This window comes from Poromitra crassiceps, assembly GCF_964638095.1.
Source record: "Poromitra crassiceps genome assembly, chromosome: 12".
Classification (NCBI taxonomy): Eukaryota; Metazoa; Chordata; class Actinopteri; order Beryciformes; family Melamphaidae; genus Poromitra; species Poromitra crassiceps.
Genome location: NC_139632.1, coordinates 48,206,288 through 48,232,148, shown reverse-complemented (window position 1 = coordinate 48,232,148; position 25,861 = coordinate 48,206,288). Strand labels below are relative to the sequence as shown.

General features: G+C 43.4%; 1 protein-coding gene across 1 annotated transcript in view; it reads right to left on the bottom strand.

Moving 5' to 3' along the window:
- LOC310786958 (CUB and sushi domain-containing protein 3-like) overlaps positions 1-25,861 on the bottom strand; it is a gene marked incomplete at its 3' end in the record, with an annotated part of 313,431 nt that overhangs the window by 15,789 nt on the left and 271,781 nt on the right. Inside the window, exons 27-31 of the mRNA XM_083648289.1 lie at positions 24,265-24,378; positions 23,052-23,147; positions 21,824-22,027; positions 1,114-1,238; positions 795-891 (exon numbers count right to left, since the gene is read on the bottom strand). Coding sequence (XP_083504415.1) covers positions 795-891; positions 1,114-1,238; positions 21,824-22,027; positions 23,052-23,147; positions 24,265-24,378 — 636 coding nt within the window. The remainder of the gene's footprint in view (positions 1-794; positions 892-1,113; positions 1,239-21,823; positions 22,028-23,051; positions 23,148-24,264; positions 24,379-25,861) is intronic.

Genomic DNA, 25,861 nt, shown 5'->3' with positions numbered 1-25,861 from the left:
CTTGAATCTTATATGTGAAAGAGACCTGAGTCTCACAAAAGTGAGGCTGATATGGAGGCAAAAGTCATGATGATGGTACACCAGAGCTTCTTCAACTAGAATTCACAATCCAAAATGAAGTGAAGGCCCGTTTCTGGGGACGGCACGGTGGCTCAGTGGTTAGCGCTGTTGCCTCACAGCAAGAAGGTCTCGGGTTCGAACCCCGGTCCGTCCCAGGTTCGAACCCCGGTCCGTCCCAGGTCCTTTCTGTGTGGAGTTTGCATGTTCTCCCCGTGTTTGTGTGGGTTTGCTCCGGTTTCCTCCCACCACCAAAAGACATGTATGTTAGAGTTAATACTCCTGTCAGTGCCCCTGACCAAGGCAATGGCAAAAAGAACTGGAGTTGGTCCCCGGGCGCTGCACTGTGGCTGGCCACTGCTCCTAGTTCTAGGAAGGCTCCTAGTAGAGGATGGGTCGAATGCAGAGGATACATTTCCCCATGGGGATAAATAAAGGATAATTTAACTTAACTTTTCTAGTGGGCTACCAGTTTCATTATACTGAGCCCCTAAAGCAACTTTACATTTCTAAAATCCCATGCCAAAATAGGGGACAGAATAGGAAGATAACCACTGCTTCCCTGACTGGGATCTGAACAGCTTTGAAGACAGCACTCTCAAAGGACGTGCCAAATGTCATCAGCAGCTCCATCAGCACATCTGTGGGCTGCTCAGACGTGGGGGGAAGGCTCTGTGATGTTTGATTGATATTCAGGTGGGAGCCGACGAGTCAAATTCAGTTGTAACGGGTTTTACCTGAGTAGCTGCCGAGCCGCGGGGCGTTGCCGTCAACCCCGTCAAAAAAATCCAGTGAGTCCCAGTTGTGTTCCGTGGCAAAGGTCACAACTTGGATCTGAAAGGGAAAGATAATTTTATGCAAGCGATGGAGAGACGAAGGAAGTGCCATGAAAAGTGGATTATCTTCAAAACATAAAAAAAAAAAAAATCACAAACATCAAGCAAAATGTCTGACTTATTATTAATAATTCAACGATTAAAATGAAATCCACCCCAGAACTCATTTAGCCTCCCGTCAAACATTTTACTCCTAAGGTCTCCAACTGTGTCCTCTCACTTGGATGCCGGCTCCCTCGGGAACGGAGATTTTCCAGGCACAGTTCAGGTAGTTGGCGTACGGCTCTGGGTAGCCGGGAGAGAGGATGGTCCCCTTGCGCTCAGTTAATACCCCACCGCAGGGAACTAGAGAGAGAGAGAGACAGACAGAGAGACAGAGACAGAGAGAGAGAGACAGAGAGAGAGAGAGAGAGAGAGACAGACAGAGAGACAGAAAGAGAGAGACAGACAGAGAGACAGAAAGAGAGAGACAGAGAGAGACAGACAGAGAGAGAGACAGAGAGAGACAGAGAGACAGAGAGAGAGAGTCATGACAGAGTTCAGACTGGAGTGATGGGAAGTCTGCAGATCCACCTGCAGATCCAAGAGTGGGCAGAGGAGCACAGCAGGCGGAGGAGGAGGCGAACAGCACCCCCGCAGGCTTAAATGTGCACTCCTTCAAAATGAAGAGGGAGTGATTTTCCAGAAGTATACGATCAACATTTCACCTACTGTAGGCCTATAGGAATCTGCGAGGTTAATAGAATGTATAGGCAGCATATATATATCGTATTTTAAGCTTTACTTATCATCCAAATGGAATGTGTGTGTGTGTGTGTGTGTGTGTGTGTGTGTGTGTGTGTGTGTGTGTGTGTGTGTGTGCATACCTGCGTCCATGTGTGTGTGTGTGTGTGTGTGTGTGTGTGTGTGTTTGTGCGTGTGTGTTTGTGCATCAATATTTTACAGGTGATATCCAGCCTCCCACACGTGCTCTGAGAATCATGCAAAAATGACTCCTCCATTCCTCTCCTTCCAGGCGAAACATTGGAGAAAACGAGCCCTATACTGTATTATAGCTCAGGGCAATCACACAGCAGAGTAATCATGTTTTCATATAATCATGTTTCCATATAATCATCATCTCCAGCTAACGCATGTGTCATGTAGAGCAGCGTTTCTCAACTGGTGGGTCGCGACCCAAAGGTGGGTCGTGGGGCCGTTTTGATTGGGTCGCGGACATTGGCCAAATGTTGTTGTTTTTTTGTTTTTTTCATATTTCATTTGAGTTAAATTCAGATTATTGAAACTGGATTGGCCTGACCAGTTTTACTTGTTTAACAAGATGAAGCATATGTTCTGCCTGTAATTCAAGAGAAGTCTGCCTTTTCATTTCATATTTAATTTTAGTTCAATTCAGATGATTTAAACTGGATTAGCATGGCCCCAGTTTAATTAAAAGTTATGACCAGTTTAACTAAAAAGCATATAGCCTGCCTGTGATTCCTTTTTATTTCATATTAGTTCAATTCAGACTATTGAAACTGGATTAGCATGACTAACTTGTTTTATTATTATTATTATTATTATTATTATTATTATTATTATTATTATTACTATTATTATTATTATTATTATTATTATTAACTTGTTTAAAAACATATAGGCATGTAATTCAAGATAAGTCTGCCTTTTATTTCATATTTCATACAGTTCAAATAAGACTTTCTGAGCATGACCAGTTTGACTTGTTTACATTTAAAAACATATAGGCCTGTAATTCAAGTCTGCCTTATTTCAATTGGTTTTTAGCCCTAGTTGCACTTCTGTTGCACTTTTTTGTTCATTTGAAGTTTATAACAGTGCATGAAGGCATTGTGTATTAAATTAATGCGTTATTTTTTGTGCAATTAATTTGAGTGGTTTAAAAAAAAATCTGAAATTTGGGTCGCGACTTCATGACAAGGAAAATAATGGGTCCTGAGGCTACACCAGTTGAGAACCACTGATGTAGAGTGTTCAATATTGAAATCGATTAAGTCCTGCATCACGAGCCAACGAGAACTCGCATTGTCGTCATGAATTCTGCTCCGCAAATGGAAAATGAAGAAGGTCAACACTTGTGAGATGTGGGCTATTGTCAGTATGTCATATCACGTGCAGGGATGCTAGTTAGAATGGTGAGCTGAAGCTGTGAAGTGGTCAGTATGTCATATCACGTGCGGGGATGCTAGTTAGAACAGTGAGCTGAAGCTGTGAAGTGGTCAGTATGTAATATCACGTGCGGGGATGCTAGTTAGAACGGTGAGCTGAAGCTGTGAAGTGGTCAGTATGTCATATCACGTGCGGGGATGCTAGTTAGAATGGTGAGCTGAAGCTGTGAAGTGGTCAGTATGTCATATCACGTGCGGGGATGCTAGTCAGAACAGTGAGCTGAAGCTGTGAAGTGGTCAGTATGTCATATCACGTGCGGGGATGCTAGTTAGAACGGTGAGCTGAAGCTGTGAAGTGGTCAGTATGTCATATCACGTGAGGGGATGCTAGTTAGAACGGTGAGCTGAAGCTGTGAAGTGGTCAGTATGTCATATCACGTGTGGGGATGCTAGTTAGAACAGTGAGCTGAAGCTGGGAAGTGGTCAGTATGTCATATCACGTGCGGGGATGCTATACGGTGAGCTGAAGCTGTGAAGTGGTCAGTATGTCATATCACGTGAGGGGATGCTAGTTAGAACGGTGAGCTGAAGCTGTGAAGTGGTCAGTATGTCATATCACGTGTGGGGATGCTAGTTAGAACAATATGCTGTGAAGTGGTCAGTATGTCATATCACGTGTGGGGATGCTAGTTAGAACAATATGCTGTGAAGTGGTCAGTATGTCATATCATGTGCGGGATGCTAGTTAGAACAGTGAGCTGAAGCTGTGAAGTGGTCAGTATGTCATATCACGTGCGGGGATGCTAGTTAGAACAATATGCTGTGAAGTGGTCAGTATGTCATATCGTGGGTGGGGATGCTAGTTAGAACAGTGAGCTGAAGCTGTGAAGTGGTCAGTATGTCATATCGCGTGCGGGGATGCTAGTTAGAATGGTGAGATGATGCTGTGAAGTGGTCAGTATGTTATATCACGTGTGGGGATGCAGTAGAACGGCGAGCTGAAGCTGTGAAGTGGTCAGTATGTCATATCACATGTGGGGATGCTAGTTAGAACAGTGAGCTGAAGCTGTGAAGTGGTCAGTATGTCATATCACGTGCGGGATGCTAGTTAGAACAGTGAGCTGAAGCTGTGAAGTGGTCAGTATGTCATATCACGTGCGGGGATGCTAGTTAGAACGGCGAGCTGAAGCTGTGAAGTGGTCAGTATGTCATATCACATGTGGGGATGCTAGTTAGAATGGTGAGATGATGCTGCAAAGTGGTCAGTATGTCATATCACAAGCTGGGATGCTAGTTAGAACGGCGAGATGATGCTGTGAAGTGGTCAGTATGTCATATCACGTGTGGGGATGCTAGTTAGAACGGCGAGATGATGCTGTGAAGTGGTCAGTATGTACCAGCTGCTCGAATTTAAAGTCACTCACCGTCTTCATTATTCAAAGTCTAAGTTCTACTTCTTCTAAGATCTACCCCTCGGTCTCACCACTTTGTGATAGGTGTCAAGTGTTAGAGGGTACATTGTCCCATGCCTTTTGGTTTTGCCCTTTATTATCTACATTTTGGTCCAAAATATTTGATTGGTACTCCAAGGCCTATAAAGTAACCCTTCAGCCGGAGGCGGAACTTGCCATCTTCGGCTGCTCTGAATCTTCTCTGCTCCTTCCTACTGCTGTGCAGCAGTCTCTGACGCAGGGGACAACCGTCGCCAAGAGACTCATCCTAAGGGAATAGAAGTCCCCCTCCCCACCTTCTTTTCAGCTATGGCTGTCGGACATGGTTTCAGTTATATGTATGGAGAGACTCAGGTTCCTGAGGACCAATTCACTTAGGAAGTTTTCTACCATCTGGGACCCATTTATGGCTAGTTAGAAGTTAGAATGGCGAGATGATGCTGTGAAGTGGTCAGTATGTCATATCGCGTGCGGGGATGCTAGTTAGAACGGCAACATGATGATGATGTGAAGTCAGTGGCTACACAATGAATCACAAGGGGTGAAATATGACTGTAGCTCAAGCCCCAATGAGCTATTAGGCTAACCTGACGATGCCAGTTGTACAGTAGGTTGCTTCACATTTGTTTCACAATCTACATCCATTTGCTGAAGAGGGCGGTCACTTTTTTCAAGCTATTGGTGGTTTCAAGCGTCTGTCTATCACCGTCTGGGCATGCCAACTACAACCAATCAGATCGACTTGCCTACATGACGTAGCAGCTGCAGCGCCGGGATAAATGTAAACAGGACTACAATTTGAGCATTGAATGTTAAGAGCTAAATAGTTAGCATGGAGGTAGCAGATTTTTGCTGTTTTTGTAAGGTGAATATGTTGGCTGCAAACATTGACTATAAAATTTGCCAAAAGAAAGAAGAATAACTGCAGATGTCTGACTGAGGATGAACGCTTAGTGCAGGTAGGCCATTTTTGCACGTTAAATGTTACGGATTAACTGATGTTACTCTAACGGTAGCAACATTTGCGAGTTAGCCTGGCACCAGCAATCCACAACTAGCTATAGTCTGATGATTAATGTTAATGTTAACAACGATTATTTAATAACACGTATCGTTGTTCGTTTTCTTCAGGGAACTGATGACACCGAGTGGCACGCACCCTGGACGGCTAACGTCATGGAGACGCAACGCTCTCTGGGATTATGGCAATAACATCAGCCAAATGCTTTGATACAATACTAATAGAATGATTTAATGCTACTATTTAGCATTAAGAACTGGTGAATTTGAACATATCGGTCAGTGGAATGGTAGATGTTCACACATGACTGGAGAATGTTATTTGGTTGCTTTTGTGAGAATAAACAGAGCAAAGACGGCCTTGTGGTGTTGTTGTTAATCTGCTGGTCAGAGGCACGATTGGATAAAATGATCAGATGTTGATGTAAATTCATAAAGATGTTGATGTCAGATGAATCTGTGAAAGGGAGCTGCCTGGAGCCCAGAGGACATTAAGGTACCAAGGTATAGAGACAGTCTGGGAACGCCCACAAAATGTTAAACGGCTGGCGCGCGAGTGTGGTAAAACCGCCCATATATCTCATGGGCTGACTCACCAAAAGACGGTGCTGCGGCTCTCAACTACTGTACAGGTTTGGGGGTCCTAGAGCAGAACACAAGACATCTGCTCAGATGTGCGTTTACTGCGGTGGTTAAATCCCCGATCGTGTCTGCCTGGGCTGGGCTATCAGCTAAATTCTAACTTTGCTGAATGGATAGAACGGGGGTTTTTACCCCACCCTGACCACGCCCCCAGCCAGGCTGAGCCAGTTAAACCAGCGTCTATGACGAGGCGTGGCCTCAACCTATGCACAGAGAAGAGGAAAAACACCCTTCATACCGCGTCATACAGGGGAAATTATCCTAATCTACCAAACGTATCTTTGCAGTTCTGTGTTGATTAGCTAATGTGTCAGTGGCATTTTGATTAACGTTATGATTTGTTTCCTTTTAGAACAAATGTTGGTTTTGTGTTTGTGTGACTTTTGCGTGAATGGCTAACGGCTAGCCATTCTACTAGCCTTAAAGCTAGCTGATGGCTGCTAAATTCTGAAAATAGGTGTCTATTGCAGCTAACATTATCGGTTGTTTGTAATGGTATACAGACCCTGAAAAACTAGCGCTTGCAAGCTAACCACCTGTTGATTGGACATTGCAAACAGCTTGAACAAGCTATTGGCTTGCACCCCTTGCACCACCCGGTAGCCACCGCCATGTTCAATAGTGAAAGAACTACAAGGCACAGGCTCTTCTCGGTGGCGTCACACCGGGTCTGCCTAGAGCCAGCCCCTGTAGCTGCTGCTGATTGGGTCACCTGGGCGAGGGCCGGTTTAAACTCCAATGCTTGAGCAATGTCAGATGGTGGTGGTATTGTGAACTTGTGAACTCTATAGAGTACCGCAGGGATGACGTATTTTTGTAGTTGGAACGCGGAAGTCCCGGACTTCCTGGTTCTTCACTGTTTCTGTCTATGGGATTTTTGAATGGGTTTTTGCCGCGATGCTTCAGATAAGGTCTCTGGACAACGCAAGCTTAATCAAACACGAACCAGTGTTCAGCGGGATAATCTTCACACATGAGGACCACTTTCATGAGTTTTGAAGCATAAATGTGAGCCCTAGAAGTAAAAAGCTCATGCTACGCTAATCCAGAACTACACACAGTGTCGCATAGGCTTCCACGTCATGTCACCACAGCCAAATTCAACCTTTAGTGTTAGAGTGTTGTTACTGTGAGCTGACAGAGAGCAGTGTGTGGGACCATTGAGATATATAAATATGAAAAATAATTGTATATGTCGATGTGTGGGACGGGGAACATGCACCCAATTAGTTAGCAATCACTTAGAGACACACACACACTAATAAAATAAATATGTTTATATTAAACATAATTATAAACCAACTGGCAACTATTATTCATCAAAAACCTGCAAATTAAAATCTGCACGACACTGTCCTGTAAATTATCTCCCGACGCAATTAATTGTAGCCCCGGGTTAAATCTGGGCATACGTTACAGTGTTTCCCACAGGATTTTGAGTATTTGTGGTGGGGGACCGCAGACCCCCTAGGGGGGTGCGGGGGCATGCCCCCCCCCACGAGATTTTTTAAAACATTTTAACTCATTGAGTGCCAGCCACTTTTGGAGAACGGACGCTCCCAGTGCCAGAGTTTCAGAGCGTTTTCAGTGATTTCTCGAGGCCCACAGAATATTGTGTGATATGACTATGTAAACACCGAACACGCACAAAGAACGATGAGACTCTTTTCTATCATCTGCAAAAAAAAGTTTATTGATACCATTTTCCGTTCTTTAGTTATGAGCCGGAGAATATAGGTTGTTTTGAGCAAAAAGACACGTTTCAATTTAGAATCTGAGATATTCAGCCTTTTGTGAAAGGAAGCATTTCAAGCACACCATTGACTCTGAAGCTAATATTTTCTAATGTGACACCTCAAAAATAATTTCCTTCAATAAAAGAGTGAAAACAAAGGAATTTTGTTTGGCCAAATAATATTTTTTAGCTGCAACCAGCAGCGCTGGCCCCTGCGTGCGCAGACCCTACACCTTCTTGCTGGTCTTGATTTACTGCTGGTGGGCATCAGATAGCCTATTCTAGCTTGTTTGCCTGTCTCTGTGCATCAGCCTGCTGCTGCCTGGGTCTGTGTCAATGGTTGCATGCTGTAGTGCCCTGCGTGCCCCACCCCGCTCCTCCTCCTCCTCCGAGTGGAGTCCGAGTGGGAGTGTCTCTCTGGGGCTCTGCTGCGAGTGCGTTTGCTCTGCACTGAAAAGTCCGCTGCACCCCGCTTTTTCACAGCCTGTCGCCCGCTCCCAGCTGAGAATAATGTAACTTTTCAGAAAGAGGCTGGTGTCCGCAACTAAATCATATGGAGGGGCTATCGCAGCGGACACGGATGGGGCTCAATTGTGGCAGCAGATGACTGCTGTTCACAGGCACAGCTAACGTTATGCTTCACGCATATCGATGCGATTTCCGTTTCCCCATTACTTCTTCTCTCTTTTTTCCTCGCCTTTCTCTAATCTGGAGAGCACTGTCGCCACCTAATGGGTCCCTAAAATAGCTTTTACACATTCAACAGCCACCATACTTTCACAGGAGATGGATCTGGCACGTCCCACCGTCAAAAAACGCAATTGACGAACATACTCGTCCATGGCACTCTACGTTACTAAACCAATTGACGAACATACTCGTCCTTGGCACTCAATGAGTTAAAGTAAAATGTATGAATTTGGTGTACTTTTAGAAAGCTTAAGAGCAAAATTAAAAGGCTAGATCTATGAAGAACATGTCATCATTACTGTGCTGTGGGTTTACAATGACATAAATTTCTCCCTATAGGTCAGGGATACTCAACTTGCTTTGCCACTTTCGTGAAATGATAGAAGGCGAGGGGCCAACAAAACAAACAATATACATTTTTCTGTAGCGGATTGTAGGTTTTTGGGGTGTCAGCCGGAGTTTAGGCTGACAGTGTTGTGCACACCGGATAGTTAGTTAGGTTAAGTTAGTTAGGTTAAGTACATACATAAGTGCCTGGGTAGTGAGCAGATGGCGGCATTTGACAATTTAGCAGCTAAATCATAGATTATTGAAAGATATTCCATATTCCAGACTGAAATGCTATAACAGAAGTATTGGCCAGAATGACATGAACATTTATTGGACACTTATTCAGCGGATATCTTGCATGTTGCGTTCAGGTGCACTGTAAAAAAAAAAAAAAAAAAAAAAAAAATTGGTCAACATCTTATTGTGGCGGTCAAAATATTATTGTGGCGGCCTGCCACAAATTCCTTTATGTATGGGAAACACTGCGTTAAGAATATTAACCTGTCACTTTATAGTTTGGTAACACTGTCAAACAGCTCCACACGTAGTGTGACAAGCTAACTTGGTAGTATTGCTCATCTTTAACTGCTTCTGATTGGACAGTCTAGAGGTACATCACGTTTCTCTAAAATGCTATTGGCTAATGGGGCGTCTGGGCGGGACTGAGTGTTGGAGTCTCTCTACTCTGAGAGAGCCTGGTGACGTGAGGTTAGGTTTTGACAGTATGGTGACAGGAGTTTGTGTGTGTCAGTGTGTGCGCTGCTGTGCACTGATATAGCACGTGTGTTTTACTAATAAATCTAGTTTGAAAGAGCGAGTGGGCAATAGCTGTGTGACTGAACAGCGAGGCAGTCGAGGGAAAGATAATTTCCGTGTTCGCCCTTTGGCGTGATGACGTAGAATATCCCCGTCGACAGTGGATGACAGCTCCACATTTAGCCGTTTGCTAGTTAGCCGCCCTTATAACCGCACGTAAAAGCTTCAAAACTCATAAAAGTGGTCCTCATGTGTGAAGATTATCCTGCTGAACACAGGTTTGTGTTTGAATAAGCTTGCGTTAACCACATACCTTATTTAAAGCATCGCACCAAAAACCCATTCAAAAATCCCATAGGCAGAAACAGTGAAGAACCCGGAAGTGTTAGCATCTATGTTTTCCAGACTCATTCCTGCGGTACTCTATACTGCCCCATCTGGCGGAGTCAGGTTACTATTAGGCTGCTATTATCAGTAACCTTGACTTATACTTTCTGCAAAATCTCCAAAGTCTCTTTGACACATAGTGTCCATGTCAGTACATTCTCAAGACAACCAAAACAGTCGTTTTGATGGGCCATTTCCATGTTTTTTGTTTGTTTTTTTTGTTTTTTTTGGGGGGGAGAGTTATAAAACTAAGTGCAAAACAGGAAAATGCACAGCAGAAAATAATTATTTTTTCATCATAAGACCCTGCTCAATATTTAAGCATAGCATATGAGGGTGATATTAACATTGCAAAAAGACAGACTGCACAATGACCGGTCACACCACACAACCGCGCGTGCACACACACACGCGCGCACGCGCACACGCATACGCATACACACACACACACACACACAAAACCCTGCCATGAAACCTGCGACTTTACGGCCATCAAAAACATTTCAGGGGATATTGTTTGGCGAGCTTAACAGCTCCTCTGGGTGGCATGAGCTATAAGTTAATGTGATTGGTCCTTGGGGTCACATGAGCTATAAGTTAATGTGATTGGTTGAGCGTGATTAAAAACCATGACAGTCATAAAAGGATGAATACTCCCCACCTATCTCTGACAGGCTCATAAGTCATATTTACAGCAGGTAGGCAGAATGCATGGATTGCAAAACAGTATCTGCAGCGTCTGATATGCAAGAAACTCTTTTCATTAGAGATGTTTTAATGAAGGTGTCAAAAACCTGTTTGACACATATACGATATGGGTGCTTTCATATCTAATGCACCATGTCAGAGATATTAAGTCTATTTTCCTTCTCCCCCTAAGTATCTTATTTTTCTCCAAGTTTAAATTTATGTTTCTATTTAAAGTGATAATCCGGAAGATTTTCATGTAAATAAATGTCTGTAAAGTCACTATATATCACTAACTGAGTTAACACAATGGTGATTGAGCCTATGGCCTATTGATGAAAGCCCTTATATATCTCTGTATTGCAACATTTATGACCTTGTGTCTGTGGCGACACTTTCCCCGCCACCCAAACAAAAAAAACAAAAAAGATACAACAAGCGGCGCACAGTTCTTGACGGGTTTCCCATCACCCAGTAGGCGGAGTCAGAGCAAGTTGCTGTTGTTTCCGCATTATTATGATCCCACTGGAGATTTGGGCAGAACACACCCTGCGCCCGCCTACGCAGCAGTCAAGTGCCAGGATTGGCCAGGAGCCAGTTCCCTTTTGACAGCTCAAATCTGCCACACACACACACACACACCGCGTCCAGCCGCCCACGTGTCATAGCCATCTCCAGTGGGGTCCGCTGAGCAACTTCTTCTTTTGAGATGTGTGCGCGGTTGGCGTCCAAGCGTTGCATTACTGCCCCCACTGGCCAACTTGAAGAAGAAAAAACCATTTCACGTCACATATGCGCCACTGTGTGGATCTCATTTGCAATTACTGCTCATGGCCATAGGTCACACATGAGTAAAATGCGGCCCCTGGACCATCTCAATCCGGCCCTCAACATCCTCAAAAGAAAAAACAACAACCCCAAAAACTAAATAAAAGGCAGAATTATGTTAATAAATCTCATCTGCTACAGCCATTGGATTTGTATCACAGTATATATTATATTATATCAGGGGATTAACAGGAGAAATGATCAATTACAGAGGGAGAGAAGGTTAAAAAATAAGGAGACTCCCGCGAAAATCATGAGTGTATGGCAGGTATGATGTCCAATGTGTGGCCCATTCGCTTACTTGATGTAAGTCAGTATGGCCCTCTGGAAAAAAATGTTGCCAACCCCTGCCATAGGTGTTGTCAGAGACAAGAAAACTGAAATCTTCCATATTATCACTTTAATTTACCATATATCTTTATTTATATTTTCTTTAAATTCAATTTGAAAGTTTTTCATATAAGAACTACTAAATAATGCAGTGTGGTCAAAATTGCTTTTTGCCAATTCTGTTGCTTGTAATGAGAATTACTGCCACCACTGAACTGTGCTGAACTCAACTATAAAATGGTAGTGTATATTGCCTCCATTATCTCCCATTTCTCTCCATTATTAATGGTAGAGTTCAGCTCTCCACCTGAAGCCATACATCAAGTCTTCTTGGACCAATTAAGTACCAACGTTGGCATCTCCACCACTTTTCCAAGGTCAGTTTGCTCTGAGGAAGTCTGTTAAAAACAACTAATGCCATACTGTAGGATTTCAAGTCTTAATTACGAGTCTAAAAGTCTAAAATGGTGTGGGACAGCCTCATTGTGACTGAATATGGTGAAAATGTTGCTGCATCTATAGGCAAAGTTATATTTTGGAGGCAACAGAAGAGATGATTGGTTGGTTTTAGCAGGGATTCAGCCAATGGGTGAAATTCAATGTGGATAATCTATGGCACAACAGTCCTGACAAAACACTGTAAATCAAATTAGCCACAATTTTCATTTCTCTTACAAAACATGTTTCCTAAGTATCATAGCCTCAAGAGCAGCCCAACTCGCTATGAACCATCAGCTCCTTGGTTCATAACACAGACAGTGAACACTTTGGCATCTTAGGCCATGTTCACACATTACAGGCACATCTGATTTGCTGTTAAAGTCATTAATCATCATTATCTTGATTGGTTTCCCAAATCTGATTTGGGAGTGTCTCCGCACTGCCACAAATCTGATGTTCAAGTCGGATCTGTGTGTCCAGACCTAAACAGCCTATCTGCATGGGTTGCTATGGTAATGACGTGGGCGTCAGTAAATACGTACGTTTGTGATGTGGTTTTCCTGCGCAGAAGCATTTGATGACGAGTTGCGAGTGACGTTCAAATCAGATTTGGTGGATCTGCGCGTCCGCACTGAAGTCACATCAGTCGAAAGCAGATTGGAAACTACCTCCATAGTGGTTTGGGACAAGTGACACAAATCAGACTTGGAGCGTCCAGACTCATAAAACCAATCTGGATAAAGTCATTAATAGGTCACTAAAGTTCACAAATCAGATTTGGCCTCCTAGTCTGAACATAGAGGAAGTGTCTGATTCAAACAGGAAACTCCACGTTGTGCGCTCCGCTGTACAGAGAACACACCTACTGAAAGAAACACTGTACATGTATTCAGAAGGTGGGCCTCATCTATCTAACCTTATACGTAAACATGAAAGCATTTGTAGTTGGTAAAAGTGCGCCATTTGTATAATTTGCATGGAAAATATCTTCAATATATAACAAAAACTAAATCAACAGTTAATTTCCATTGAGACCCTTGTTAATTTGCACAATCTGAAGTGCACGTGTAAAGTGATGGTAAATGATTCCTACTGCAGCAACTGTGCTGGGCAAGCAGTAACTGATTCCCAGAATGGAAGAACTGAGGATGCTCATTTCTGAATGCTGGCTTTACAATCCACACACACACACACACACACACACACACACACACACACCCACCCACCCACCCACAAGCATGCACACGCTTGTCCTGTCAACCATCCAGGCGAGACTAATTAACTCATGACAGAATGCTGGGCTACAATAGCTCAAATATGTCATTCAAACAGCTTTGCATTTGTGGATTCAAAGCACAACAAAGCGTTGTGTGACGAGCTGCCCAATCACAGCAGGATAAGGAGGCGGGGCCCAATCACAGCAGGATAAGGAGGCGGGGCCCAATCACAGCAGGATAAGGAGGCAGGGCCCAATCACAGCAGGATAAGGAGGCGGGGCCAAATCACAGCAGGATAAGGAGGCGGGGCCCAATCACAGCAGGATAAGGAGGCGGGGCCCAAACACAGCAGGATAAGGAGGCGGGGAAAGTAACCTTCACATAGGCACCGCCCAGGAGAGCGAGGTCTGCTGCCGTCATAGCCGATACGAGGGCTGGAGTAATTGAGCAGAGTGTTTTTGTTGAAGCTGCCATGAAACTATATCCATTATTCTGGACAAGTACACTGGTGCTGGGGGAGATACTTCAGCCAGATTCAATCTCCAGATAAAAATCACTAGTGTTTAAAATTGAAGTGCGCATGCCGCTGCTATTCCCTTACCACTAGTAGGCGCTGGGCCAAGACCGTTTTTCGTGTTGTTGATTGATCCTCATCGAAAGGTTACACAATATTTTATGTATCATGTCAAATAATTCTATGAAGTCTAAAACTGTTTGTTGGCAGCTTTGGTTTGATCAAGGTTTTTTGATAAATGTATATTTTAATCGTTACTCTACTCAGGCAACTCGCGGGGTAGCTGTAGTTTATGAACCATTCAGAGCGTAGTATTTAATGCCTCAACCAATCCCAAGACGCACGCGCACGGCTTAACTCATTCACCGCCAATGACGTCTTTGACGTGTTATCAGAAATAGCCCTCCCCGCCAATGACGTGTTTGACGTGTTTTTGTTTTTATTACTGCAGGGCATAGTTTAAACACTTCCCCAGCCTGTCACATGGTATCAGGTCCCTATCATCTAAGACAACACGTGAACAAACACATACCGCAGCTGTTGTTTTGAAATTGAGCAGGAGGAAAAGCAGAAAACTGGTAACACTTCCTTGTGCAGACAGGAGAAACGCCCTTGAAACGCGCCTCGGCGCGCTGCACGAGCTGGAGTCGCCTTCCTCTGTGCCAGCCGGGAGAAAGTAATCAAGAGATGTGTTTGATCATCGGAGGAATGAGGAAATGATCGATCAGTTTGCGAGGGCGGTGAGGACGTGTTGAATAGCCGAGGGGAAAACGGGAACGATCAGATGACAGGGAGACATGGACGAGGACGGGTGCAAAATAAACACACAACAGCAAGGCACAAGGCAGAAGCGGGAGTCAGAGCAGCCCGCTGTCCTTTCTCAAGAGCTATTCAGTTGGTTCATGTAATCGCTGGGCTGCGTGCCCTCCAGTGTTGCTCCTGGCCAATCCCAGCGCCACAGGGCGTGGTTATTGCTTATCCTATGTGGGGTTAGAAATCTAAAAGGGGGATCTCGTGTGTGTGTGTGTGTGTGTGTGTGTGTGTGTGTGTGTGTGTGTGTGTGTCTGTCTGTCTGTCTGTCTGTCGGTGTGTCTGTCTGTCTGTCTGTCTGTCTGTCTGTCTGTCTGCACACTCACTCACACCGAGTAAACTGTATTGTTGAATGTAAAAAAAAAGCACTTCATGTGTATATATATATATATATATTTTTTTTTTGGTCATTTGTGTCCTAACGAATAATATTTACATGTCTGATGTCAATACAGTTCAAAATAAAAGAATTGAGAGCGAGTTCTGCATGAGATTGTGTGCATAAATACATAAATGCCATTTTCTGCAATTTCTTTTCTCAGAGAGACATTTTGGGGGAAAACAGGGTGTATATAAATGGCTATAAGTAGAGTACAGAACATGCTAAAAGCTCACTTTTTTTTTCCTGGTGAACCCAGAGACGTACATCTTCATTTTGAGGTATTGCAAATCACTCTGGTGCTAATAGATAATTTACTGTGGGTCTTGAAAGATGACCAACAATTATGAAAATCTTTGGCCTGTGCTAAATATTGGCAGTCCTAAACTGGCGGTGAATGAGTTAAGGACCCCGATCTGATCCAGGATCTGCTTGGCCGAAATGTAAACAACGCTCGCCTACGGATTGATGTGTGATTTCCAGGTAAGAATAAACGCACAATGTTGAGCATTTAACATTACATGTTATTCACAGGTATATGCCACACTATATATTATCTCAGAAACTAGCGTAATTGTGTTTGGTAAGATAAAGACATTTGATAAATGAATGAATTTTCCTTGTAGGCTGTAGCTAGAACAGTATTTTGATATAGCTAGCGAGGTGGCCTAACGTAGGCCACGTTAACGTTAACGTTACCTAGATTAGGCTACGGTAGCATTATCGATCTAATGAATTCTAGCCGTAAACATTTCAGAAGCTAGGTTAGCAACGTTGGCCACACATGTAACATACAGTAACTACTATGTTTTCTATTAGAGATTCCAAGAAGAGAGAACACTGCCTCTGGCGATAACTGTGACGGTGGGATGGGGAACAACTGCTAGCTGTGTCTATCACGGACCCAAACCTGCAGACTGCAGCAGATACCCGCAGATTTGGAGAGATGTGCTGCAGCAACTCTACTCTTGTGTCTCCATGCTACTTTCAGGCTACTACACATCATTTTGCTCCTTGGATGGGATGAAGACCCGTTGGGGAAGACAACAATTTCGATATGCAGCCTGTAGTAACAATTTGTTGTGGCAGGCAGGGTTCCTATGCAGGTCTGGAAAAGTATTTAACATTTATTTGATCATTTCCAGGCCTTTGGGTCCAATACACACATAATTCTAGCTTTTATGTTGTAGCCACTTTGAGTCCAGTTTTTGTTGATGTGAGTAATGTTCAGATAGAGGGATGCTATTTACTATCTAGCTGCTGTCACTGTCAGTATGCATTATCAAATACCTACATAAATCAAATCCAGTCAAGAACATAGGGTCTGCCTGGGAAAATATGTAATTTAAAAATGGAAAGCATATAGGAACCCTGCCAATCATCTCGCATATTGATATTTGTGGCTGTGAAGAACAGTCCTAATCTATACAGTGATATGCAGGCTATCATTAAATTTTATAAAACAAACTGCAATTGTGCAACAATTACATTTTATGTACAGTACTTGTTAGTATAGTTTCATGTTTGGTTTTACCTGTAATAAATGGGGACATCTATATCTGCCTTTTATTTACCATCACAGCATAAATGACAATGCATAACCCCTCCTAATGTGATGTCAGAAAATCTAAGTAATTATACATGACATATTACATTTCAGGACATGTGGCATAGAATATTTTTTTATTCCAAAATAACAACAGATGTGGGACACTCTTAAAGAACAATCAATTAACTATTCATACTATTTGCAACAGTAACATTTACAGTGCTGAATAATGGAGTTGCATGAATATGAGTGTGCACTGATGGTGTGGCCTGCAAAGATGGGTTAGTGTTAGTGACCGACAGCATTTAATTGAGAAATGTTATAGTGTAACCTACATAGAAAAAAGTTTTACCTGGGCACTTCACAGACTGCCTGGAGTAAAGACACAACGTGTCTGCACGTTTATTAATAGGGGCTGAGTGACAATTCGACAGATAATCTTCTTCTAGTCTTCTTCAGAGTCAAAAATACTTCAATGTTAGACTTTTTTAAATGTTAGTTGTACAAAATCCCCCCACCAGTTCAGCCTCACCTAACCAGCCACACCTGGGGCCCTGATTGAGCTGCACCTGGGCTCAATAAAGGGTGGTTGATTGGGTGAAGCTTAGTAGGCCAGGCTCAGTTTGCCATGTATGCTGTTGAGAGGAGGCTGCTCTGTTCTTCCCAATTGATTGTCCATGTGCAGATGCATTCAATCAATCAATCAATCTTTATTAGCAGACACAAGGTCCAATATAAACACACAGTAAAAAAAACAGCAACACAACATCAAACAATTACACAATTAACATCAGCACATCAAAAAATACTACAATAAGAGCCTGTACCAATGAGCCCAAGTGCTGGACTGATACTTAATTGCACTAAGCCTGGGCTGAGTCAGAAGCAAGATTATGATATTCTGAGAAACATTCAGACGACAAATAAACGTATAGGTCAGGTTTCTCAGTAGGGCATGAAAGGTATTGACCCCTACACCACAAAACATTTCACTGGCACTACAACACCTTGGCCTCCCAAGCAGTATTCTCATACAGTCATTGTAGGCCACCTGCAGTTTCTGAATGCTAGCCTGCTTAAACTTGACCCACAAGGGGGCAGTATAAAGCGATGTACAATAGATGTACAATTTGAACAGGGTTATCTTAATCTCTTCAGAGCAGAAATGAAACTTCTTTCTCAGCATATTTGCTTGTGCATACAACATGCGTCGCTGTCTATACATGTCATCGTCATCACTCTATGATCATTAATGATGTGGCCCAGATATTTAGTACTGCACATCCAGCACATGTCCTGACAGATAAAAGGATGGGAAGGAGAGATCCCTATCATCTCTTGTCCTGAAGATCATAATGACACTCCTTTTAGCATTGTACTTTACATCAAACTGTACACCATAGTCAGAACAAATAGTAGCAGCTGTTGGAAACCCGCACTGCTTGGCGACAGTATGGCCAGGTCGTCAGCATACATAAAGTGATTAATGACAGTGTTACCAAGCACACATCCAGTTCTACAGCTACTGAGCTGCATAGAAAGGTCATTCATATAAAAATTAAAGAGCACAGGAGAAAGAAGCCCTCCCTGACGGACACCATTCCCAACCCCAAAAGGAGCAGAGACCACGTTGCCCCACTTGATCTGCATAGTCTGGTTTGCATACCAGTATGCCAGGATTCTGATAAAATTGCAAGGCACTCCCCTCTCCCTCAGCTTAATAAATAGTTTCTGGTGGTTTACACGGTCAAATGCCTTAGAAGCATCAATGAAACTCACTAGGACCGAGGAGTTTTTACCTTTATACATGTCAATAACTTCTTTCAGTCCATAGATGCAAAGGTCAGTACCATGCTTGGCTTTAAACCCAAACTGATTATCAACAGTGCCTAAATATGGATTTAAACGAGATAGTAAAATTTTCTCTAAAACTTTGGAGAGTACACTAGCAAGTGCAATTGGCCGGTAGTTGTCCAGGCTACCCACCTTGCCTGTCTTATCCTTGATGACTGGCACCAAGGTAACAGGCAACATGGAGTTTGGCAGCAGCCCATGTGACATGAGGCCTGTAAAACATATGGCGAGCAGAACAGACACCCTAGGGCTTGCATACTTTAAATGCTCTGCAGTGATATTATCTGGACCGGCCGCTTTATGATTAGCCAGCTGAGTTACTGCCTCCTGCACCTCAATAGCTGTGACTCCAACTACCTCGCTGTCAGGGATGCTCCCCACTTCCAATGGGTCACTATCTAAGCAGTTAAAGATAGAGGAATAGTGCTGCCTCCACAACTCCGCTATGTTTTCTGATCCAGTTACTCCCTCAACTGAACAAGGCAGGGATACGCTTCCCCGGTTCAAGGCCTTCACCTCCTTCCAGAACCCAGTTACATTACAGCTAAGTTTTGTTGTTGTTGAAGTGTTAGTTTATTATAGTTAGTTCCTTTGAATATTGATTGAATATTTGAATTAGATTTATTATATTACTTTACAGTTGAATTTGTTTTCCCTTGTTTGATCAAATCCTTTAATACCTACTTTGTCTTTTAGGCCAAATCATCTGTCCACATGATTTTCCATCATTAATCAAGGGATTTGGTTTGTAAATAAAAACCCTTGGCATTAGTTCCTCTGAATCCTCCTCATTCCACCTGGATGTCTCACTTGCTGAGGCTACACCTGTAACCTCCACCTTTACAGTTTAACACATAGTGTTAGTGTCAGAGGTATGCACCTTGCTGCTACAAACTGAACATTTTCTAGTTGGAAAAAATAAGATTATTAAATACTATAATTAATTGGGCTATATTTCATATACTACATTTCAAGAGACAATCTGTGATGACATGTTTCCTGTCACACCTAGCCCTCATTCGCAGCTTGACAGAAAACGTTCAGGCTCTGGAGATCTGGAATGTACTGGTAGTCCTTATCAATGCTCTCCAAAACACATCCTACAGGAGAACATAAAACTGTTATTCTTTGCAATTCTTTTAAAAATCAATGCTAAAACATTTTAGGGTAAAATATTGACACGAGTAACTGGTGATCTGCAGATGATGTTTGTAATACATGTTATCTCTTCTACTTCAACCTCTGTCTAGTCTGGTCAATTATAGGACAAGATACACTTAGCCTACTGTAACACAGTCTTGAGGTTTGTCTTCCTTGTCTAGAACGGACACAAGGCCACTACTGCAACAGCAGCCTTATGTGCAGGGTGAGAATCTAGCACTGCAGCTAAATGCTGGTGAAATACTAAAGTGGCTGGTAGATTTAAGACGCAAAATAATAAATTTTCCACTTTGGTAACGTCCAACATGGTGTTAGCTGTAGCCTAACACCAGCAAAGAGACAACTTGTGTGATGACAATACGCTAGCCGGTTGCCAATATTGACTGCATCAAAGATGTAGTAAAGTAGTATTATTATTACTATTAAAACGATTATGAATTATATTCGCTAAACATTATCTTAACAGACTTACCAGCTTAGGCTTCGTTCTGTAATGCGTTTGTTATGGTTTGTTCACTTCCTATACGTCCTGTTTGCGCGAATATCATTTGCTGATTAAAGTCACGTGACGCTAAAACGAGCATTTGATTGTTTTTTGCGATAGCACTGCCATAACGTTTCCCTGATCTAATAAGTTACGTTTTCATTAAACTGCGTTCGATTTGAGGCTGCCAACAAACAGAATCGTGTTCAGAAGAATTTTATTTAGTTCATATGAAAAAAGCATCTAACCTCAAAATGGGGATCGATCATCTCAAAAACTAAAGCAGATAGCAGCCTTCGGCCCGTCACCTATAGGCAGTAAACTCACATGAACACTGGGTTGAAGTTTGCGGCTCCGACTCTTTGCTGGCTGCCTTCAATAGATCTCTCCTCTAACTCATCTGTGTAGCTCCTCATCATCCCCAGCTACAGGAGGTATGTGGGTGTCTGTCTGCGTGAGATTGAGTGAATATTTGTCCTTCTGTCTGTGTGTGTGTGTGTGTGTGTGTGTGTGTGTGTGTGTGTGTGTATGTGTGTGTGTGAGAAACTGTGAGTGGAGATGAGCTAAATAGACCTGTGTATCCGTACATTATGAACATGTGTGTGCAGTGTGTGCATCCATGCAGGTCTATATTTGTGCGTACATGTTTCTGTGTGCGGTTGCCAAAGGGCCAGACAGAAAGATGCTGGTTCTTTGCACATCTTTGAGTTTGTCTTTGATCAGAGGAAGACTTTGGATGCTCGGCAATCTTGAATGGTCTTAAAGAAACGTAATGACCAGGGGGAAAAACAGGCAACCGCCATCTTTATGCACCTGCTCCTTCTTTGCCGATTTTTATTTCTGTGTCATGCACCATATTCAAGGTGCCCAGCCCGTCTGGGCTTACAAGACACAAATCATTCAAGTTCAACAATACAAACAAATCAACAAACAAGCTACAAAACGCTCCAACATAAACAAGACAAGACAGAGTTATATATTCAGATGAACAACTTCTCCATTCTGAATTTCCAAGCCCTCCCAATAAACCTGGCCAAACTGAAGACTTCATCTCTGAACAACCATTCCAACTTCGCATCATCTCCTGACCAAAATAGTTCCGGTTTCTTATTTTGCATTAACTGAAATAGAGACAATCTTGGTTCCTCGTAGCGTACAATGAAACAAAAAATGAAATTCATCTTCCACAACACCTAATTCACATACAGTACAGAGTGTGTGTGTGCGTGCGGGCGTGCGCGTGCGTGTATGTGTGTGCGTGCGTGCGCGCGCGTGCATGTGTGTGTGTGTGTGCGTGCGTGTGCGTGTATATGTGCGTGTATATGTGTGGGTATATGTGTGTGTGCGTGTGTGTGCGTGTGCGTGCGTGTATGTGTGTGCGTGCGTGTGCGTGTATGCGTGCGTGTGTGTATGTGTGTGCCTGTGCGTGCGTGTATGTGTGTGTGTGTGTGTGTGTGTGTGCGTGCTTGTATGTGCGTGTGCGTGCGTGCGTGTGTGTGTGTGTGTGCAGATCGGCACCTGGATAAGGTCACTCACCGACACATGTGGGCACGGTGCCGTTCCACTGGGCCAGCGTGCTGGGCACGGCCTCGCACCTGATGGTGGTGGAGCCGTGGAGCGTGTAGCCTGGACTGCATTCAAACACGACCGACGTGCCGATGCCAAAGTCGTTCCCGATGCGCTTCCCAAAGCGCGGCTCGGGGACGGAGCTGCACTGCGAGGCGCTGGTCCTGGGGACAGCTGGGAGGAGAGAATGAGCGATGGGAAGACAAAGAAGACAGAGAGAGATGGTCAAGCCCCTCTGAATCTCCTCTCCACATCATCAGTCAGTCCAGTGGGCCGTGCCAAGCAGAGGCTCTCTGTCTGTGGCACCAGACACAGTCAATGCTGAACAGGCTGCGTGTGACGAATGCAAGGTTAAGCCTTTTTCTTTTCTTTAAGGCAGTGTTTCTCAAACTTTTTCAGACCAAGGACCACTTAACCAATAAAAAAAACTCGGGGACCACCTAACTCCCAAAACATCCCCAAAAACAATAGGCCTACTACTTCAACTGTAAATTACAAATTACAGGCTAATTAAATGACAAATAGCATTAAGGCTGTACAATTAATCACATGTTTGGCTTCCTACAATTATGAAAACAAGATAACTGATATAAAATATTATATATAATTTATTTTAGTTAGTCCATTTTAGTTAGTCCATTTTTACATTTATTTTTCCTTTTCAGTTCAAATATAGCCTATTCAAAGATGTTGCCATCTTAAAGTAGCATTCCGTTATTGTGTTCAAATAAGTGTTAACTGGCTCTATATTCTGACAGCAATTACTGAAATAGAGTGTTTGGTCAGTAACTTGGAACTCCCAACCCCCACTGTAGGCCTACTCTGTCTCTCTCCTGTAGCCCTGCATGCAGAGTGGATGTATCTACGCAATCATAAGTCGTAGAGACTCACGGGTGGCGGCATTAGATTCGGGGTGAAAAAATACATATAGTCCTTAATGTGCATTGTGACCGGACCTTCTGTTTCCCAGAAAATGTAAAAAAAATTCTGATTGGATAGTGGGAGGTGTAAAAATAGGGGAAAAAGATACATCTACTCGCGGACCACTAGGGGGCGCCCACGGACCACCAGTGGTCCACGGACCACTGTTTGAGAAACACTGCTTTAAGGCAAGCCAATGCACTACCGGTGGCATAAGCAAAATGAAAGTTTCCATCACAAACATGTGGGAAAGCATCAGGGAGAAAAGGCGTCTTACCTTGGTAAACAAAATGAAATCCTTTCGCCGTCTCTGTTCCATTAGTGGTAAACTTGAGTGTGATCTTGTTCCCTGAACTCAGAGGGAGAGTCTCGCCTACGTGGTAAAAGCAAAAGGGACATTATTATCATGGATATTTTATATGATTTTGTCTTCGGATGTCAGCGCATTATACAGTTACACTACAACAACAAAAAGGCACATCTTGATTCACTTCTGTGTGACAGTCCGGTAGCTGTGTTTGTTTAAACCGTGTATAATATGTTATGTTTCATTGTAATTCATTTCTAAAGTCTCATCTGATCTACACCCCCTTTGCAAAAATAGGTTAAAACAGACTAAATGAATTACATCTTACATTAGAAAGTGTCAAAATCTAATATTGCGGGTAGGGTGTGACAACAACAATTTACAACAGCTGTTTTGCTTTTGTAGTTTTAATTGGGATCTCGGAGGAGTTTATTCATAATCATAGCTTATTATGTATCATCATTGTGTTTCATTATAACATGATTAGTTAGATATGGGGGGGTCCTTTATCCTTTACAGAACTAGATTTATGCCTCTGCCATTAGTTCATTCTTGGGAATCGCGTTCGTGAGGTCACAGTGACCTTGAACTTTGACCACCAAAATTCCTTGACACCAAGTTAATGTTTGAGGCAAATTTGATGAAATTCCGTCAAGGCATTCCTGAGATATGGCGTTAACAAGCTTGAAAATGGCGTTGGAGAGGTCACAGTGACCTTGACCTTTGATCACCAAAATGTAATCCGTTCATCCTAAGTCGACATTTGAGCCAAATTGGAAGAAATTCCATCAAGCCGTTCTTGAGATATCGCTTTAAAGAACGTGGCAAATGGCATTCGTGAGGTCACAGTGACCTTGACCTTTGACCACGAAAATCTAATCAGTTCATCCTTGAGTCCAAGGCGATGTTTGAGGCAAATTTGATGAAACTCCGTCAAGGCATTCCTGAGATATCGCGTTAACAAGCTTTAAAATGGCGTTCGAGAGGTCACAGTGACCACCAAAATCTAATCAGATCATCCTTGAGTCTAAGTCGGTGTTTGAGGCTATCTTATTTAGGTTGAATTGAAAGAGATGGATATGCTGTCTTGCGTGTGCTGCTGTGCTTGACAAAATGACTCGTATCTATGAGCTGGCACAGCTAAATAAAGACACACGCGGTCTCGAGGTCTCATAAGTTTTACCTGAGTGGGATCCATAGATGGATGAAAGGAGGGCAGCATCTGTAGAGGGTCCATCATAGATCTCAACCACATCGCTGGTCAGCGTCTGGAACACCACAAACTGACCAAACAGCACTGCAGAGACAGGAAGAGGAGGAGAGAGAAGATCACAAACAATCCAGAAATATATGTCAGCGTAGTTCAGTCCAGCTCACGGTGCTTCTTAATGTAGTGTCCCAGGGAGGCAATTATGAGGTAGGCTGGTCTGAATCCAAATGACTGAATATCTTTAAGAGTCTGGCCGTTACTTTGACATCACTGACACCTTGGAGAACAGCAACACTCAAGATTAATTTTGTTCTAACTGGAGCACTCCCTCAAGCCTTGAGTAGGAACATTTGAGCAGGAACGACGCACTAAATCTCTGGCTTCAAAGGTCTGTAATCATGATCGCAGTCTGTGCTGTTGAAATATTCACAGGATTGCTGATCTGCAGCTAGTTTGGCCCTCATGTGATGGAGAGATAGCAGCACGTTATCGAATACCTTGGATCAGTACTTCGGTAAATCTATCTAAATAAATAAATAAAGTCCAGGAAATCTCTGTTTATGTGACCAATCGACTTCGACCTTGGCAGGTGGGTTGTTGTTGCTGGGGACCCGAGGAAGTGCAGTGTCGGATTTAGTAGGCCAAGCAGTGGGCCCGTTCCAAACGGCCACTGCACTAGTCCCTCATAGATTGTGGGAAATAGGTTGATGATCCACTGTGCTGAGAAGAGCTCAGGTGTGCCTGTTTTTTTTCCCCCTCAGATCTCACATGTCCTCAAGATACCAACTAATAAGGTAAAGGTAAAGTCCCAACGATTGTCACACACCTGAGAAATTTGTTCTCCGCATTTGACCCATCCCCTGGGGGAGCGGTGAGCGGCAGCAGCGCCGCGCTCGGGAATCATTAGGTGATCTAACCCCCCAATTCCAACCCTTTTGATGCTGAGTGCCAAGCAGGGAGGCAAATGGGTCCCATTTTTATAGTCTTTGGTATGACTCGGCCGGGGATCGAACTCACAACCTCCCAGTCTCAGCGCGGACACTCAAACCACAAGGCCACTGAGCTGGGGCCGGTTGCACCAACTGGTCTTAACTATGCCTGGTCGTAACTCCTACGTCGGTCTTAGTTAAGACCATGGATTTACGCCTGTTGCACCAACACGGCTTACGTCTGGTCTTAACTACAGTATGCTGGTCGTAGCAATGCGCGTCCATGTGAATTGCCAGGGAATGCACCCTGATTGGATGATGTTGCAAAAAATGTGCCTCGCGACCTGCTTGGAGCACTGTGCCACTACGCTCTATCAGCCACTACAGTAAAACACCCTCCCTCCTCTCACCCTCCCTCGCTCCGGGGGAAAAATGGCGGCGATTGAGCCAGAAAGACAGTCTGAATGAAATTGAATGTAACGTTCCCAATTCTATGTATTACATTCTAAAAAATTAAAGGCAACATTTTGGAAGGCTAAGCCACACAACTAGCTCGTTGTAATCTAACATCATGCTTCAGAAGATGGAGAACTGGCTGTGTTACGACGATGAGGGTAAGGACTCAAAACGGTCTCCGCTGA